The sequence below is a fragment of the Aplysia californica genome, unplaced genomic scaffold (assembly GCF_000002075.1).
Source record: "Aplysia californica isolate F4 #8 unplaced genomic scaffold, AplCal3.0 scaffold00052, whole genome shotgun sequence".
Classification (NCBI taxonomy): Eukaryota; Metazoa; Mollusca; class Gastropoda; order Aplysiida; family Aplysiidae; genus Aplysia; species Aplysia californica.
The window spans coordinates 1,374,259-1,392,318 of record NW_004797322.1 but is presented as its reverse complement, the minus strand read 5'-3'; the positions used below and the strand labels follow the sequence as shown (position 1 = coordinate 1,392,318).

The 18,060-nt window shown below is 38.8% G+C and overlaps 2 protein-coding genes across 4 annotated transcripts in view; one reads left to right on the top strand and one right to left on the bottom strand.

Annotated features, from left to right (window-relative positions):
* Window positions 1–1,128, bottom strand: part of LOC101864204 (plancitoxin-1) — a 43,729-nt gene extending 42,601 nt beyond the window's left edge. The window contains exon 1 of one of the 3 annotated variants that reach the window (XM_035968341.1): window positions 1,070–1,128. In XM_035968341.1, the coding sequence (XP_035824234.1) occupies window positions 1,070–1,123 (54 nt within the window). In that variant the 5' untranslated portion in view covers window positions 1,124–1,128. Of the gene's footprint in view, window positions 1–173; window positions 197–1,017 lie in introns of those variants that run through there. The other 2 variants (XM_035968343.1, XM_035968344.1) reach the window with 2 other exon arrangements.
* Window positions 1,129–3,171: 2,043 nt separating this feature from the next.
* The window catches only part of LOC101844983 (TNF receptor-associated factor 2), a gene marked incomplete at its 5' end in the record, with an annotated part of 20,030 nt that continues 5,141 nt past the window's right edge, over window positions 3,172–18,060 (top strand). Inside the window, 8 exon segments of the mRNA XM_013079456.2 lie at window positions 3,172–3,254; window positions 6,789–7,142; window positions 8,845–8,923; window positions 9,375–9,473; window positions 11,543–11,701; window positions 12,437–12,508; window positions 13,402–13,473; window positions 17,134–17,383. Coding sequence (XP_012934910.1) covers window positions 6,832–7,142; window positions 8,845–8,923; window positions 9,375–9,473; window positions 11,543–11,701; window positions 12,437–12,508; window positions 13,402–13,473; window positions 17,134–17,383 — 1,042 coding nt within the window.

Here is an 18,060-nt window from a genome sequence, read left to right as displayed (position 1 = left end):
CACACACACACACACACACACACACACACGCACACACACATACTGTAAGCAAATTATCTAAGTGTACCTGTGCATGTACCCTAATTTCAGGTCACTTGTCGAGCTTCTCAGAACAAGCGCGACAGGGTGCTGATAATGTACGATAATAACAACAGTGGGTATATAAGGCTTACCAGTTAGTGAAGGCCTCCATGCAGAGATCAAATATCATCAAACTATTATGTCGTACTGGAAACATGTTGAGCTTGATAACAAGTGGAAGGTGACCACCGTTAAATACTACTCTCGTAATTAATTACCTTGATTATTACTTCAGATATTATCTTGATATTATTGTGTGTCTCTTTTTGTTGCAACTGAAATTGTGCGTGTTTCCTGGTTTGTTATTGTTGTGTTATGATTTTTTAATTCTCTTTTTTTTTCTCCCGCGTGAAGTGAGCATCAATGTCCCGTAATGGTTTTAGTTACAAACCAAAAAATTCGAAAATAATTGAATTACGCATTGACCCAAAATGATCCAAGACTCTCTTTGTCTACTCTTTTTCTACAATGGCCGATAAATTAAATAGTGGTGATCGTGAAGAGAATGATTATGTTGTTGCTGTTGTTGTCTTTACAATTTAGTTGATGATGATGATGATGATGATGATGATAATGATGATGATCTCATTTGTGTTGTTTCTGATGATGAATGGGATGAAAATGTCAACGACAATCGCGATCACTACGAAAACGAAGCCCAGTATCAATATATATCAACTATATAGAACTATATAAAAGAACTAGATCTAGAAGGTTTGCTAAATGCTCGGTGGATAAGCAAAGTGCAACACGTCGCACACTCGAACCCTATCAGCTGCGATGCGATTTGAAGTGTGTTACAGATGACAGTCCATGCCGAATGGCGATGCACGTCCCCTTCAACCCAGTCACAGATGGTGTGTGATGGTTAAATAAAAAAAATAGATATATTATTATATCTGATCTATACTGTAAAGCATTTATTCTTTTTCTCACCGTGACTCATCTGAATTGTTTCGCGGTAATCAACGAATAATCCCTTACTTACAGCATCGCTTTCAACGGCAACCTGTATGTAGCTTGACAAAAATAGATCTGACATATTATTGGTGGTCTGACCTAGACCAACCAAATTGTCAATTCTCAGCTGGGTTTGCGAGCGATTCCGCGCGGGCTCGGCTACACGGCTGTGCCCTGAAGCTATTTTTAGAACAGGGACTTTCAGTATCTCAGCTGTAAATTTTGGAAGAGCTGGCGGACGGGAGTAACCACGGAATGAGACGGGTTTAGGAACACGTTTTTGCCATTGTTTGATATTGATTAATGACGCTCTTGGATACCAGTAAACAACCGAAGGTAAGATTTATGTTACCATATGTATTGTAAGGAATTCATTATTAGTTTTGAAGAGAAATCGTCCCTATTGTGGACCAGACGAGAGAACTGAAGGCAAAGCCTGGGCCTGGCTTGTCTTGTTGTGACATAAACGGTTCTCCGCTTGATGAATGCTTTGGCTTGGTGGGGCAGTGAGGGCTGTTTTCGATTTCCTCTGGTTTGGTTCAGACCAAGACATGGTGAACATTTTGTAAAATGTTGATTCCATACTAGATCTAGATGTTATTTGTTGTCGTCCATACTTCTCTTCTGCTACGCAGTGAGTGACCGATATCGCTCAATATTGTTATTATAGTCTGGCCGAAGTGGACACAGATTCTACGCGTTCTTCTCTGCTTACTACAAATCCACAGTCATTATCACTATCCAAAATCATGACGAAGCACTTGCTGGCGAATCCACCTCGAGTATTCCTTTTATAGCAGTTTACAACCATGGAGAAGTCCCCCCCCCCCCCCCCCTTTTTTTCCTCCTTTTTTTCCATTGTGACTTTCCTTTTAAATCTTTTCTCAAACAATTTTGTTGTTGTTGTATAATATTCTATCTGCTTCGAAACCCAAATATATGGGGATAGATTCAGAGCTGAGCAGTAAACACTACTGACAGAAAATACTCTAAACTCACAGACTAACTAACAGATGGATACAAACCAACTGACAGTGACAGTGACACTGATTGACGTTTATATGAATAGAAGGAAGGATGAATGGAAGGAAAGATGCATGAAAGGATGAATGTATTCAATTGGACTTATGGTTGTATAAATTTATAGAGAATATGAAACTAACTCATGAATGAACAGCTGGTAGCAGCAGACAGAATAGTATATTAAGTTGGTTTTTTTTCATACCTTTGATTTACCCTATTTTGAATGTTTTTCAGTTATGAATGTAGTCATTGAAGCACCAGATTAGCTGACAAAATCATTGTAAACTAATCTCGAAGACCCAGCGACACTGTCCTGTTATATAATTCTTATCAACATTGTACACATAGTATACACTATAGCATTAATTAGTCATTAGAGTGTGTATCTAAACTGTTCTCGTTATGTTGAATTTTGTCAACAGTAAAATATTTTTGAAAGTATAGACGTTTCGTATACTGTAGAAGCATTTTATTGTGTCGTAATTGCTACTTTATTGTAGATGTGTGTAAAATTTAAATATGACAATATCTTGCTTTCATTGTCACGTGTAGACCAAGTGCTCATATTTTCACCCAACCCTAGCTTTTTTAATCAAATTTTTTAAATGAAGAATTGGGTCAGGTTAATTCAAAAGTCAGCATTAATGTTATAATATTATATGTTGTTCTGAGCTTTTGATCGTCCATCATGTGATTGTGAGAGGGATGTCGTTTTTCCCGGAGGGAGATTGTGGGGGGGGGGGGGGGAGGGTCCGTTATTTCCATCATAAAATAGACACTTGGGAGGCTGCTAAAACAAGGGAAATCGGGGGATTGTATTCTTTTCAGAAAAATGGAGTATCAACAAAATCAAGCTTTATAATGTCATTTTCTTCATGCAAAAAGCAAGGTAAAAGGAACTGTTACTGTTCTCAGCATTTGTTTTCTTGTTTAATCCCATATGAGGTGTGTCTATTAAAGTCTGTCTTTTTGTTTGCAAATGCAACTTCATAAAATTACAGCTATTTTCACAGTGGTATCCCTGTTCTAGTTTTCATGTCGCTCAGGGTACAATGGCCTGAATGACACATTTTAAAAATCATCTCTTATTTTTGTATTTGTTTACAGTTGACATTGGAGAGCAGGCAGTTTGAACAAATGGTGGTATTGAGAACATGCTCTTGTCTACTTGTTAAGCACATCATTGTAAGGTAAGTAAATGTTTTCACGAATTGAAAGTAAAGAAAAAGGGGTTGGATTAAAGTGAAAAGAAACATAGTCTGAATTTTTAGCTGAAAACTGAATAACTGAAGCTAATATAAAGTCATGAGAGAGATCAGAGCAGAAAAGAGGAGGAAAGGGAGAAGCAAAAGGGAAATTAACTCACTGATTGCACAGTATCCAGTCGCCTTACTGTGATGCATGTATGTGCTCTTTGTTTGATTTTTCAAGAGAGATTTCTTATGAGAGAAAGAGGAGGGGGGGGCGGGGGAAGATAGATGCTATAGAAAAAAAGAGACACAATTAAGGAAAGAGTATGAGTTTGTGGGTAAATTCCATAAAAGAAATTTACAGACTGACGTAGATATTTGGTACCAGTATCTGTGGTGTAGCAGTCAGGTGCTGTGCTGTTGTATGCAGAAAACTTGAATTCAATTCTCGTGTGGGGAGAATTTTTATTGAATTTCTCTTTTTTTCTACTTGAATGTTGTATCCCTGTCTGTCTGAGTTAGCCCTAACAGGCAGGAGCATGGGTGGTTGGCGGGTGCTCTTCTTTACTATCAAATATCTATCGTCCTAATCTCCCCTCCTTCTTTTTTATGTTTGTTACTCTCTTGTAACACCTCTAATCTTCTGGGGCTCATATGACCTTATGCAGTTGCGAGTGCCATAAAACCTCTTCTAAAACTAACTGACAGGCAGGATCAGAGCCGGACTCCTAAATAATCATAACTGTAACAATGGGATTAAATTTTTTTTTAAACGATGTAAAATTTACAAGAAAAAAAAAAGAAAAGCAGACAGTCTTCAAAAGGGAGATGGAGAGATAAATTGCCAATAGAAAAATACTTATCTATCTAAAAAAACCCACATACAGTATAGCACGTATAGGCCCTACATAACAAAATGGGCAGGACGTGGGAATCTTTTCATTATGCAAAAATTTCGCAACGTGTATGTGTTTTCAAGTACAGAGAATATACATAATATAATGTATAATAACAAATTTGGGACCTGAAAAATATGTTTGCTATGTGCATGCTAGACTGTGATATACACTGCCAGTTGCCCGTGATTATTATGTTGTTAGGTGTAAGGGTAAAAGTAAAGTATACCTCCCCACCCCAGAGGGGAAGGGGGAGAATCCACATTTGCTCTTACTGGTGTAATTGTGGCTTTGGTCATGGTAGAAAGATGGAATTGTCCCACAACTTGTTTAACAACACTAACGTACACTATCATTTAGTGTAGGTCTAAAGAAATTAACGTGGGGCAGAAATACACAATGTTACACTGCAGACAGGTTTACCATTTTACTTTTTAAAAAGTGAATGCTTTATAAATTATTAGGCTTGTATCCTCATTTTCTCAATCTTCCCAGTTCCAAAATATTTCCCGTTGGATGAATTCTACCAAAGTAATTTCAAAGCTACTGAAGTCATAATTTTAGGTTTGGCGGTTCTTCTGCCGGTCAAGAGAGATTTTGGTTGTGTTTTTTAAATTAAATATTGTTGATATGTAGATCGATATCTGTTGTGTAAAATTGTGTCCCTTTCAAGAAATACTGAGAAATATTAGGAAGCTTCGTAAAACAGACCAAAAGGAAAAGAAAACCACAAACCTCGGCACATGATTACATTGCATTATCGGACATTTTTGCTCAGTGCTATTTTTAAACAGGGAAAAACCCAACGCCAGGGAGTCGAGCTCTTCTCTCTTGTCTGATCAGTTAGGAGTTCACTCTGGAGTCTGTAAAGAAAGAAGTCAAGTATAGGGTAGAAAGCGTCTTTGCCCTATACATAATAAATAGCGTGTTATCTCTGTGCGGGTAAGAACGTGTTTTATGTATATTGAATGAATTTTTGTTCAAGAAAGTTTAGGGATTTGTTTCTACCAGTATTAAATCGAATATACCCCGGAACTTGTAGGTGAAGTTTATTGAAAAATTTTGGACGCGAAAGACCTATTATCGATAAGGCCGCGCGAACTCCTCGTTGGAGGTCAGGAAATGGTTAGATTTATGTTGCCGTTCATTTCTTTTTCTGTTGTTTCCATTTTATAACGATATTTGTGTTTATTAGTGGTGGTATGTTTAGGTTAACTTGTGTGCGCATTATCCTTGTGCTTTGATTCTTGATGAAATTTGTTGTCTTGTTTCACACTCACGTCTCCATTTTCAGTTGGAGTTAGGCCTAGGTAAGAACTTGTGCGTCGAGTTTTGATACCAGGATCTCCTCCATTTGACCCAGGAAGTTTGATGATTGCATAGGCCTAAAATGTAACGGAAGTCTACGAGTTTAGCTCTTACTTAGCCTAGGTTATAACAACGTTTCCCATAGTATGATTAATGATTAGTTATAAAGAGGGACAGTGCTGTTGCCTCACAATAGGCTACCCTGCAAACTGCAAGGATGGGCATTTCAAATTCAAGCTCTTAACAGGCCTTGGCCTAGGCTAGCCATCACACATTTCTAACTTCTATCGCTATGTTTTCTAGAAGTTCTTGATCCAGCAAGTAAATTAGTAGATTCTAGATTCTGTCGTAGTCTAAGGAATAACAAGAAGCATGAAAATGTTCTTTCTTCAGTTGACTAAAATGAAAATGCACACAATAAAAATTATAATTATAATAACTTCCTTGATACACACTTTGTCTACACTAACCAAGTTTTAGTGAATCTGGACAGGTTTAAAATGAAGAATTTACCTGCCATTTGGAACATATGTCTTTTAATTGCTTTTTACTCGTGAGTTCACCCTTATTTTGCCCTTCTGAAAGTAAAAGTGTTGCATTTTATGAAGTTCATGGGTTTTGCTGTGTAACTTTGACTTTGATCATCCAACTTATGATTTCACATCTTGAGAAACAGAATTGCAAGTGTTTGTGCCGTTACTTTAGTGTAAGATTTGTTTAATTTGAGTATTCAACTTGATCCAACCTGAAGTTTTTAAAAGTTTTGGTCCAGTTTGTTGTGTATTTTTAATCACAAAACAAAATTTACGTGGATCAGATTGAATAAATTTTTATTTAAATACTCAGATCACTTTGGTTCCAGCTTTTCCCATTATAACTCCCCTCCAAAGCAGGGAGGGGTTTGAAGGGAACCAGCTTTTTAAATTCGCATGCGTTTTAAATTCCAATAGGGTTTCAAAGAGGAAATTAGTGATGAATGTTTAATCTACAAAAAGGCAAAGATGCTGCTTTCATGTCGTCGAGTGTCATGCCACATGACACAGACTCATGTGTGAAGAAAAGAGAATTGAAAATTCAATGTGGTAGATTGAGCGGGATTCTTTACAATTGGTCTGACAATAATTTGTTTTGAGAGCATTTATATAAAAAAGTCTGCTTGGGAATAAAAACCTCAGTAAAGTTTATGTAGCTGACCATTGTCAATTGTACAAGCTTAGAGGTGTGTTGTAAGTATTATTAGTATTATCCTCATCATTATTTTATTATTATCATTTATAAATCATTAATATTATATTATTATTATTGTATTTTTATTTCTATTCCCCCCCAGAGTCAAATAATCTTAAATTTCCTTAGAGATAAACACATGTGTCATGAGCAACGCAACCAGTACCGCCGCTTGTGCAAGACCAAGCACCAAGCCTCAGATGTCCGATGTCCAATTCGATGCAGTGGTAGAAGTCATGGAAGAACTCACCCATTCAGGGGCTCAAGGGGGCAAGGAGATGCTGCAAGAGGCTGCCGTTAGTGTTGTCCCTATGAAGGGTTACCCCAAAAACATTTTTAAAAATGGAAAAGATGCAGAGAAATTTCAGTGTAATTACTGTAAAAATGTTCTGAGGAATCCCCTGCAAAGTGAATGTGGACACAGATTCTGCGAGGGTTGCCGAGATGAAATGCGGAGGTAAGGATTATTGTAGTCTCAATCACAATGATTGCATTTTTGTTTTGTTGTCGTGTAACTTTGTCATGTTTGTTCAATGGGCAGTGCTTCCACTCTTCCGTATTTTTATGGAAATCTGTACTTTCTGCCTGTTCCGTACTTGTTCCTCCGTCATTATCAACTCCCTCCGTTAAAAAATTGTGACAGCGTACGACTAGAATCTAGATATCTACTGAAATTCTGTAGCAAAAGATCCGTTGTCACCTTTGTATCGTCTTGTATAAAAGCTACGGATATTTTCAGTAATTCTCTCGGCAATTAGTTAATGTTATAGAGAGACCTGCCAGATTGAGCATTTCCTGCAATCTACCATTTTATTCCACTGTGCCTCATGCGTTCATTGTGGGTTGGTCGGCAGTACATTTTTACCTGCAGATTGATCAAAATCTGGCGAACTTTTTGTGCCAATTTCCTTCTTTCTATCATTCACTCATTCTGTCTGTCTATCTTCGGACTGTTGCCGCGGCTGGAAAATATGCGGGTTGATCAAGTAAATTGACTTGTGATCTTAGACAGAAAATTACTGTCAGAAATAAACTTCTTGTTTGCAAATTTATTGTCTAGATCTAGAGAAATTATCAATGCGAAGATTCATTGTCCACCTCATTATCATTATGTGCACACCATAAAAAAGGTAAATGTGCAGATGAGGTTATTGTAGAGTAGTGTGTACAAAAAGCTAGATTTTTTGGCAATCAAGCCCAGCCTCCATTTGTAGCTATGGGATATTGGGATAGTATTGAAAAAGAACGCAGCTATCATTTGGACGTTTGTTCAGATGTGCCCTTTTTGTTACATTTGTCTTGCAGTTATGGCTGTGGGTTTGATGTCAGTGTCAGTAGGACGTCAGACTCTGAGAAATATCGTGTACTGCCTTTTTATTTAGCTTACCATACTGGTAATGGGGTGTTCATTATTAGCAGGAATGGAGTTTTGTGAAATAGTGGTATATATTGTATTGTGCCTAAAGAAAGGTAACAAAAGTCAGATTTTAACAATTGTGAGTTGAGGGTTGTACCTAATAGGACATTCAATGCTGAACACAGTGGTTTTTGGATTTTTGAGATATCTCAAGTAGTTTTTTAGTATATTGCACAGTTTGTGAGGTAACGTATAGAGATCTAATTTTGAGAAAATTTGCTTTTAAGTTTAGAACTCATACAAACTTTTTTAAAAATGATGATTCAATTGTTTCTAATGTACTTATTCATGGAAAATTCATTTCCAATTCGGCATTCAGTTGACATCAATATCATGATTAGAATTCAATGGTAAAACATAGCGGAGAAGATTAAACATGCTTCAAGAATAGATTTTAACACCTTTTAAAAGCAGTTTTCATTATCTTTTTTAAAGCATGCCCTACTCCTCAAAATGATTCAAAATAAAATATTTAGAAGTCAAATCAATGGAAACTCCTTTTACACATTGTTAAAAAATGGTGGAACTATCATTTTTTAAAAATGGAAACACCCATTTTGGTCAAATAAGTGATTTTTTTTTTGTGGTCATTATAGACCATCCATAGAGCACAGTGTCAAAACGAGCAGCCTGCTGACTCAACCATTTCTTTCTGTTAAAACATGCTGCCTTCAAAGCTTACGTCATAATCTTTGTTGTTCAGAGGATTCTTTTATGTAACTGAATGTTTTTGTGTATACAGCCTTGTCCAGCCTGTGAGATGCGGAGCGTGTTTAGCGGAAGATGTCGATCCAGAGGAAAGCATTCTGAACCTTGACGCAGTAAGGGTTTTGATTTTTGCAACAGAACATTTTGACTTTTGCTACATATTCATTCAGTATTTTGTCTGATTTCTGTTCTTTTTAATAACCTGCTGCTGCTAATAAAAGCAGCACATTTTTTCTAAGGGGGCGGGGGGTGCGCTATTTACCTTTCAATGAGCCTTTAGATCTTTCCTGCCCATCTGTCTGTCTCTCTTACTTTCTGTCCGTGTATCTATTTCTCTCATTGATGTTGAGCGTGTTGATCCTTTGGGGTTTATTTTTTTTACTGCTAACAAGTTTTAATTTGAAAAATATTGGCATGTTTGTTTTCAGTTTTAGCATTACTTATCAATTCTGTTTCTCTCTTTTCTAATGTTTGTCCCTTTTATTTGTTGTGCTATTTTCTGATTTTAAAAACTTTACTGTGATTGATATAATTAATTTTGTACATAATTTTGAAAATCTACAGATGTTTGCAGATAAAGCCGCCATTAGAGAGATGCGGAAATTGGAAGCAAAATGTCCGAATCCAAACTGCTCATGGTCAGGGCAGTTCCTGCAATATCAGGTTAGTTATTATGAGGATGTATGACAAACTGCAGTAGTTGATAAAGGTAGAGGGGTGGGGAGGGGGATGACTTTGGTAGAATTTACTTATACTGCTTGTGTGTCCCCCTTGTTTTCATTCCCATTTTTGTTTCTGTCTGTTGTTGCTCTCATTGTGCGATTTTGTGTGGGTGTATTTCTCTTCTCTTGACTCAAGCCATTGTCCTTTTCTGTTAAAGCTGAAATGTGGCCTTCAATTATGCAGGTATAACACTCTAAAATCAGGGCTACTCATGTGACTTGTTTGAGCTACCTTTTTTAGTTACTTGTATTTTATCCCTCCTGTCTTTGCTTTTTAGATTTTCCGCTTGGGGGGTTGGAGGGTGCCACTGATAGGTCTTTAATTCTTCACTTTCCCTTTTTTCCATCTGCTTGTTTGTCGTGCCTTTCCCTCCCCAGCTTTTAATGACAGTTATTGTATTGTATCAATGTGCTCCTGAACTTTACTTTTACTTTTCCGATCCAGCGACCATCTGAGTTCTAGCCCTTCGGCCTATGTGCTCCTGTTTACTTATAATAGACTAGCAGGGTACCCGTTCTATGAACAGACTCAAAAGAATTGATCGCCAAGTCATTGTGGAACTAGTGCGCACCGCTTGTGAACAGGAGCCTCACTTGTTTGCTATGGTGTCTTAGAAGACGGACTCCCCCAAGTTTGATCGAAACAAAACTAGTGAAAAACTGAAAATTAAACTACAGTGACTTAAGACTCCTTAATATAACTGTGCTCCCTTTAAATGACTCTGAACCAGCGTTAATTCTTTCAAATTCGAAAGTTGTTCTGAAGTTTTAGGGGACCAAAGTGACTAACTTTCACAAATATTATATATATAGGTACCAATTGGATTCTTAACTGTACTTGAATTTCAGTGTCACCCTAATAATATGTGGCAAACTAGATTGTGTGTTGGTGGTTGGTGGACGTTAGTGGCAGTGGTATTACAATTTCTTGTCTTTTCCTCTGTTGTTTCTGTTTGTCCTGCTTTTTCCCTGCACAAAATGACCATTGTTGTGTCTATATGCTTCTCTCTAATCAAAACGATATGATTTGGTTGTTACTACTCTTTTAGTAGTGAGGAATCATTTAAGTTTTGTGAATTTGAATTGTGTGGCTGTTGTACTAAATGGTAGTGTACCTCATGGACTTACTTACCTTTACTTTTTCATTCTTTGTTGCCGTTAAGCGTCGAGGGGAAATGCAGTTTTCTATGGTAGGCCAGCTCTGCAGCTCTTTCAGTTGTGGTGTTATGTTTTCTTAGGGTTTCCTTGACACCCTCATTCCGCCTTTTGCTTGGGTGGTTGGTGGGTGCTTTTGTGTGGTTTGCTCCTTCTTTCCTATAAAATATCTATCGTCGTTATCTCTCCTCCTCCTTTTTTTATATGTTACTCTCTTGTGACACATCTATTCTTCGGCACTTATATGACCTTATTGTGTTGCAAGTGCCGTAAAACTTTTACTAATACTACCTTTTGTTTGGATTTCCTCTTCCCTTATAACCCCTCATCGACACTTAGAAAAATAACGTGCATAATATGACTTTTGTTGTGGGAGGCTAGAGGTTGCCAGTGGTAAGTCCCGCTTTCTTTCTTTCCCTCTGTTGTTTGTGCCATTCTGTCTTATTTTTTCTGTGGGTGATTAGCGTGTAGGCTGATGAGGTTTGCTCCCTATTCCCTATCAAACATCTGTCATCCTATAAATGTCTCCCCCCTCTTTTTTGTGTTGGTATCTCTCTTGAACACTTCTACCCTTCGGCTCTTAAATGGCCTGTTTGTGTTACAAGTGCCGTAAAGCTCTTACTAAAAAAAAATTATTTTCCCCCGAGCTAAATTTTAATGACTAGTAAATGTGTTAATCAATTGTTTTTTTTTGCTCAAACAAGAAAAGTTTAGTAATATGACTGTTTTGTTTCTTCTTCCTCACCTCCCCTCCCTCCCCCCAAACACAAACACACACGCACGCGCACACACACACACACACACACACACACACACACACACACAAACACAAACACAAACACACACACCACACAGGAGCATGAGAACAGCTGTGAGAAAAGGCTGGTGCTGTGTTCTCTGTGTGGGATGCAAGTGTCTCAGGGCCAGCTGGCCAAGCATCAGAAGGACCAGTGTCCCAAGAGGCAGGTGGAGTGCCCCTTCTGTAAACAGAAAATGACCTATGATGAGCGAGAGGTGAGTCTGAAAGAAATTCTTTTTTTTTAAATGGTTGTTGAGCCACTTGTTGGACATGATTAGTCTCATTTGAAAGCGGCCACATTGTGCCTCTTTGATCATTAATTTGAGATGGGAGAAACATTGTGGGCAGGCCAAGAAAAATTAGACAGTCTCTGAAGAAACTCTCACATTTTTTCCTCGTTGCCTTGAGTTTATCTACCTTCTCCACCCAGTAGGGGCCAAAAAAGTTCAAGAGATTTGGATTGGTTTATCATAAAATGTATAAATCTTAAGTTTATCCCAGTTCCGTATAGCTTCATGTACTCACTTTAATTCTGTTCGCTTCGTGCATGAGTCACAATCAAGAAGTCTCTAACCCCCCTGTACTTTACACTTTGAAGGAATTTTTGTTCTTTCCTCAGTAGTTTGCATGGGCAAATCATTCAATGGGTGCAGATGCACTGATCTACAAGGCTTTTGTAAGCTGTAAATCCCAAGCTTATATTAGAACGAGAGTGACAAGAACGTTGATTTTCGGAACGAAGATAATGTCTTGACATCAACACACTCCCCGTCTTGGTGTTCAGTCTTTTTTTCTGGTCAGAAGCTCTTGGATGCTCAATAGTCTGTTTAGTTCACCTAACTCAAAGGTTTTCAACATATTTAGGTAAGAGTAAATTTGATTTCACCACATTTGAAGATGTTTTTAAAACTTTTTAAAATTTCATCTCTTTTTTAAAATCTGTCCACCAGAAACATAACGATAACTGTCCGAACGCCCCTATCAAATGTGATAAATGCTTTGCGATGGTCCCTCGCAGTGAGGTGAGTTTTGTTTGTTTTCACAAGTACCTTTATCATTGCCTCATGTGTGAAGGGATAATATTTGTTTGCTGAGTTCTTGCTGGCATGAATAGAAGTCTGTCTTTTTGAAATCTAAGTGTTTGTTACAAGTTTATTTTTGTGTTTGTTACGAGTTTATTTTAGCATTAATTTGTTATGTTGAATGTTTTAATTCCTGTATTTGAGATGTAGTTCATCTAAGTTTTTGTGGAGAAGATGGGGAGGGTAAGGAAGGGACGTCTGTTTTGTTTGTCTATTTGTTTTAGACATGTCATTTCTTTGCTTTCCTTGTCAACAGGTGTTTATATGTAGATTAGACAGAAGAATTATTTTTTTAAAGATTTTTTGTTGTTGTTTGTTGTAAGTCTTGAGAAAAATTGTGTTTTAAGGATTTTTTGTCTTTGTTGTCTAATAAGTCTTTTAGAAGTGAAAGAATCAAAAGCTCATCTTGAAGTTGTTTTGAAGCTTGTTTTTTTAAATTTAAAAAAAAATTTGTCTCTATTATGGTGAGGACTCTAACATGAGATGTTAACTTTTAATAGAATGTATTATAACTTGAGGCTTTTAAGTGGAACATGGTTAGGCTCTTAAAAAATGTAAGCATGATTTTTCAAGCATAGAAGAAATGATGATATTTGAACTTGAAATTCTGCATTTCCGAAGGATTCATTTCATCTTTACCACATATAAGTTTTACTTCTTACTTGGTATGTGATCATATGACCTTGCTGTTGCGAGTGCCGTAACACCTTACTAAAACTAAAAGTCTAAAACTGATTCAATGGGAAGGTTGAGAAATTAATTTTAAAATCTCCTTTTGTCACCGTGTCATTTTGAGTATGAAATTCTGACTGTGCTTTTGATCCTTCCTACAGATGAGTAAACACTTGGAGAGTGAATGCTCCCACAGGGAAATTGAATGTCCTGACCCTGATTGTAAAGCGAAGGTAAGCATGAAAAAGGATTGGGGGAGAGGACAAGACCGGGAATTAAGGCCTGTGTACATGATACCTCTCTGAACCTTTTTTTTTTTTTTATTGTCAATTTTGTGTTTGTTTTTCACCCTTGGGTGGTGCTACTGACTGAAGTGTCTTTAGGCCATTCCCAAAGGGAGGGGGGGGGGAGGGAGGGACATTAACTTCATTATTATCTCGAGTTCTTATGCACAGTAGAATTGTAATTGTAAATGGGCTGATTCATCAATGTCAAGCTCATAACTGTGCCTGAACTGCAACAGGGAACTGCTGCTTTTTCTTTCCTAATCCTTACCATCGTCATTTTTTCTCTACTTCTTTGGTCACTCTTATGACCCGCTTTTTCTGGGGAGTGCCTTGATAGTCGAAGCAGACTTTGTGCTGTTGAAGCTAGAGAGGTGAGCAGAGTAAGTCTGATTCGCTGTAAGGACTTCTCTGTTGACATCCACCCCTTGGCGCTCATATGACCTTTTGCAGTTGCGAGCGCAGTAAAACCTCTACTAAAACAAAAAAACTTTTGTGTTTTTAATTTTTCCTATGGGTTAATTATTGTAGGCTGTATATAATTTTTGTAGATTTTTTTTCGGGTGGGGGGGGGCTTTGTTCAGTTCACATCCTATCTCTTTAATTTGTTTGGGGTTTTTTTTACCCCCTGGATCTGAGCGTGAATTTTGTATACATGTTCTTGAGAGTCTTGTGTGAACGTTATTGGTTACTTCACATATCTCTAACCGTGGCTTGGTCTTTCTGTAGAGTGGATATGATTGGTTTCGACATGTGTTTTGCGTGTTGGTCGTGCTTACTGCTGCTGCCTTCAACAATCTGGTTTCTCTTTCTTGCTGATGGTTGAAAGTGTTAAAAGCTTTGAGGAGAGTGACCACATCCTGATTTTTTTCCTTAGCGGCCTACGCATTTGCTGCTTAAAACAGATGTCTATTGCTAGGGAGTTTGATGCTGTAAGAAACTTTTTTGTGAATAAAATGGTGTTGAGAATGCGAGATCATCCTCAGATTGTTCGGGCCAAGCTTGCCAGGACTACTGCTGCTTATCAGATTGGCATGAAATTTTATAAGAGGATTCAAGTTTAACTGCTGCTTCCTTGGATGTTCTACTGTTGTGTGTGCCTGGGTTGTCTTCTGTGCTGTACTTTCACGAGTAGAAAGTGGAGACAGTTTGTTTCAGTCGACCTCATCTCAACACCAAACTGTCCTTTCATGGTTCAGCCTGGCCCGACGTCTAAGGCCTGCCGGTGATTGTATCGGCTCTCAAATTTTAGCCAAATGACTGAAGATGTGTTCCTGGTCTGATGAACTGTGGATGCCTTGGGGGTTGTTGTACCTGCTCCTACCCGCCCTAGTTTACTATTGGGCCATCACATCGGCATTTTTTCTACACGCCCATTGTCAATTTTTTCAAATGAAATTTTGACCTCGACTATCACATTTGATGGTGAACTTCACACTTCCATTGTTAACTTCTGGATGGAGATACGTCTGACTGTTTTATATCTTCAGTTTTTTACTGTTGCCAGGAGTGTAATTTAGATGGTCACAGATGTGAATTCGTTAATACAACTTTTGACGATATCTGTGAGAAAGCAGATTCTGCCAGGCAGTGGTGGAAGGAATTTTAACATAAGTGTTTGTTAATACCTCTTTTGCCTGTGCAGTTACAACAGCAGTCGTACATAACAACAGTGACAACTTTTAATGAACGAAAACAACCTTGCGGTTGGAGGAGCTGTTGCAAAAGGACAATCATGAAAGCTATTGCACGATGACAATTATGAAAGCTGTTGCACAGAAACAAAATTTGCTCATAAAAGCTGTTGTACAATGACAATATGTATGCACGAAAGCTGTTTATCAACGGAAAAAATGTGCTTTTGAAAGCTGTTGCTCAAGAACAATCAAGAAAACTGTTGTACAATACAACAGTAATATGTGTTCATAAAAGCTGTTGTACAGCAACTACAACAACATGTTTAACCTTGAGAGGAGGCCCATTAATTATTTCAAAACAGGACCGTGGGAACGGGGAATCGACCCTGAAATCGTGTTCCCCTACCTGTACGGCATAAGCGGAAGGAGTGACTCCAGCACGGGGATCCAAAGCGCTGGGCTTCGCCAGGAAGTGTACGGGGCACTATCCCAAAAACGGGGAGGTACAAATTAGATTCCAAGGCACCCATCCATTACTGGTGAAAATCAGGACTTGTAACTTCTCTGGGCTGCTGGCCTACAAACGTAGAATCAACAACACATTGGACCCGATCTGTCCTTTGTGCAGCAAAGAGCCGCAAGATTTGGAGCACTGGCTGCAGAGATGCCTCGCTACGGAAGTCCGGCAGTGCCATCTCTTTCGGGAAGATTAGCAACAACAACAACAGCAACAATGTGTAATCGTGAAAGCTGTTGTACAACAACGACAATAACAACATGTATTCCTGAAAGCTGTCGCACAACAACAACAACAACAACATATTCATGAAAGCTGTTGTACAACAATAACATCAACAGCAATAGCAACAGCAACTACATGTATTCATGAAAGCTGTCGCACAACAACAACAAGAACAGCGACAACATGTATTCATGAAAGCTGTCGCACAACAACAGCAACAACAACAACAACAATGACAACGACAACATGTATTCATGAAAGCTGTCACACAACAACAACAACGACAACATGTATTCATGAAAGCTGTTATACGACAACAACAACATATATTCATGAAAGCTGTCGCACAACAACAGCGACGACAACAACTTGTATGCATGAAAGCTGTTGTACAATGACAACATGTACTCTTAAAATCTGTTTCACAACAACAATCATGAAAGCTGTTGTATCCAGAGATTTGTGTGTCTGCACTAGACTGCCAACTACCATACCCAAGTGTGAGTTTGACACTGGTAAGTAAAGTTTTATGCTTCATTCTAGGTTCTTGGGTGACGCTCTGTGTTTCAATTGTGTGGAGGTGGCTCTGGTAAGTATTTTGTGAGGTTGCCAAGTCAACAATCTTGAATGACTGTCCTTGGAATTTTGTAATGCCAGTGTGGGAGCATGGGAATTTTTAGCTTCATGGCCTGGATTCTGTGACCTGCTCTCTGACCACGGCAGTGTAATGAATGGGAAGACTTCTTTTTAGTGTGTTTTTTTAGAACACTGTCAGATCTGTTGGTTTTGTACCAGACAGCCATGTGAAATGTCCTAGTTCAAGCAACCGTTGGGGCAATGTTTAGTTTTGGAGACTTTTTTGGCTCTTCGGGATATGTAGATTAGCAAAACACATTAGGAATTGTTTGATAAACATGGATTCTGGGCACAGCACTGCATAGACTAGACCAGCTGCAATGAAATAGCCCCTTTTTTTTTCAATTGTTCTGGAATTAATTATTAACGAAGATTGTGGTTGGCGAATGCTCTGGTGTGATTTGCTCCTTCTCAAACACCTTTTGTCCTTATCTCTCCTCCCTCTTTTTCTTGTACATGTATCCTACTTTCTCGTAAAACCTCTAAATCTTTGGCACTCATATGACCTTAGTATGTTGCAAGTGCCCTAAATCTTTTACTTAGACTAAACTATTTATCAATAAAGTCAATTTTGTTGTCGTATGTGCCCTGTAGATGCCCCGCCACCAGTTCCAAACTCACTTCACGAAGCACGAGAGCCTCCCCAAACACATGCTTTTCCTGTACGAGAAGATCGCACAGCTCACATCACAAGTAGACCAGCTGACCATGGACCCGGCGCTAGCGGCGGGAGTTGTCGGTGGTGCGTCTGCTACATCTTCTGCTTCTTCATCTCAGCAAGCCCATGTGCATGCTTCGTCTGACCGGAGCCGTGGGGATGTGGCAGGCGCTGAGGGAGGTCAAGGTGTGTTTTTCTCTTGAAATCGTGTTCCCCTACCTGTACGGCATAAGCGGAAGGAGTGACTCCAGCACGGGGATCCAAAGCGCTGGGCTTCGCCAGGGCATGAGAGCTGGGCGCACAGTACAACATCTACACTGGCGGCTCGGTAAGTGCAGGAACAGGAAAAATGCAGCTATGCATAAGCAATGCAAAATCTCAACCCACGATACAGTGAATCCCATGTCACTGTGAGATCCTGGGCAACTACTTCTCAGACAGTACTGCCAAAATAGCAACAGTGCTGCCGGGTCCAGGCCACCAAATCGCATATATGGAAGTATGTGTGCCCAGTTAAAACTGTTTATCAAAGAATACACACGCAGATGAAGGAAGTGTACGGGGCACTATCCCAAAAACGGGGAGGTACAAATTAGATTCCAAGGCACCCATCCATTACTGGTGAAAATCAGGACTTGTAACTTCTCTGGGCTGCTGGCCTACAAACGTAGAATCAACAACACATTGGACCCGATCTGTCCTTTGTGCAGCAAAGAGCCGCAAGATTTGGAGCACTGGCTGCAGAGATGCCTCGCTACGGAAGTCCGGCAGTGCCATCTCTTTCGGGAAGATTAGCAACAACAACAACAGCAACAATGTGTAATCGTGAAAGCTGTTGTACAACAACGACAATAACAACATGT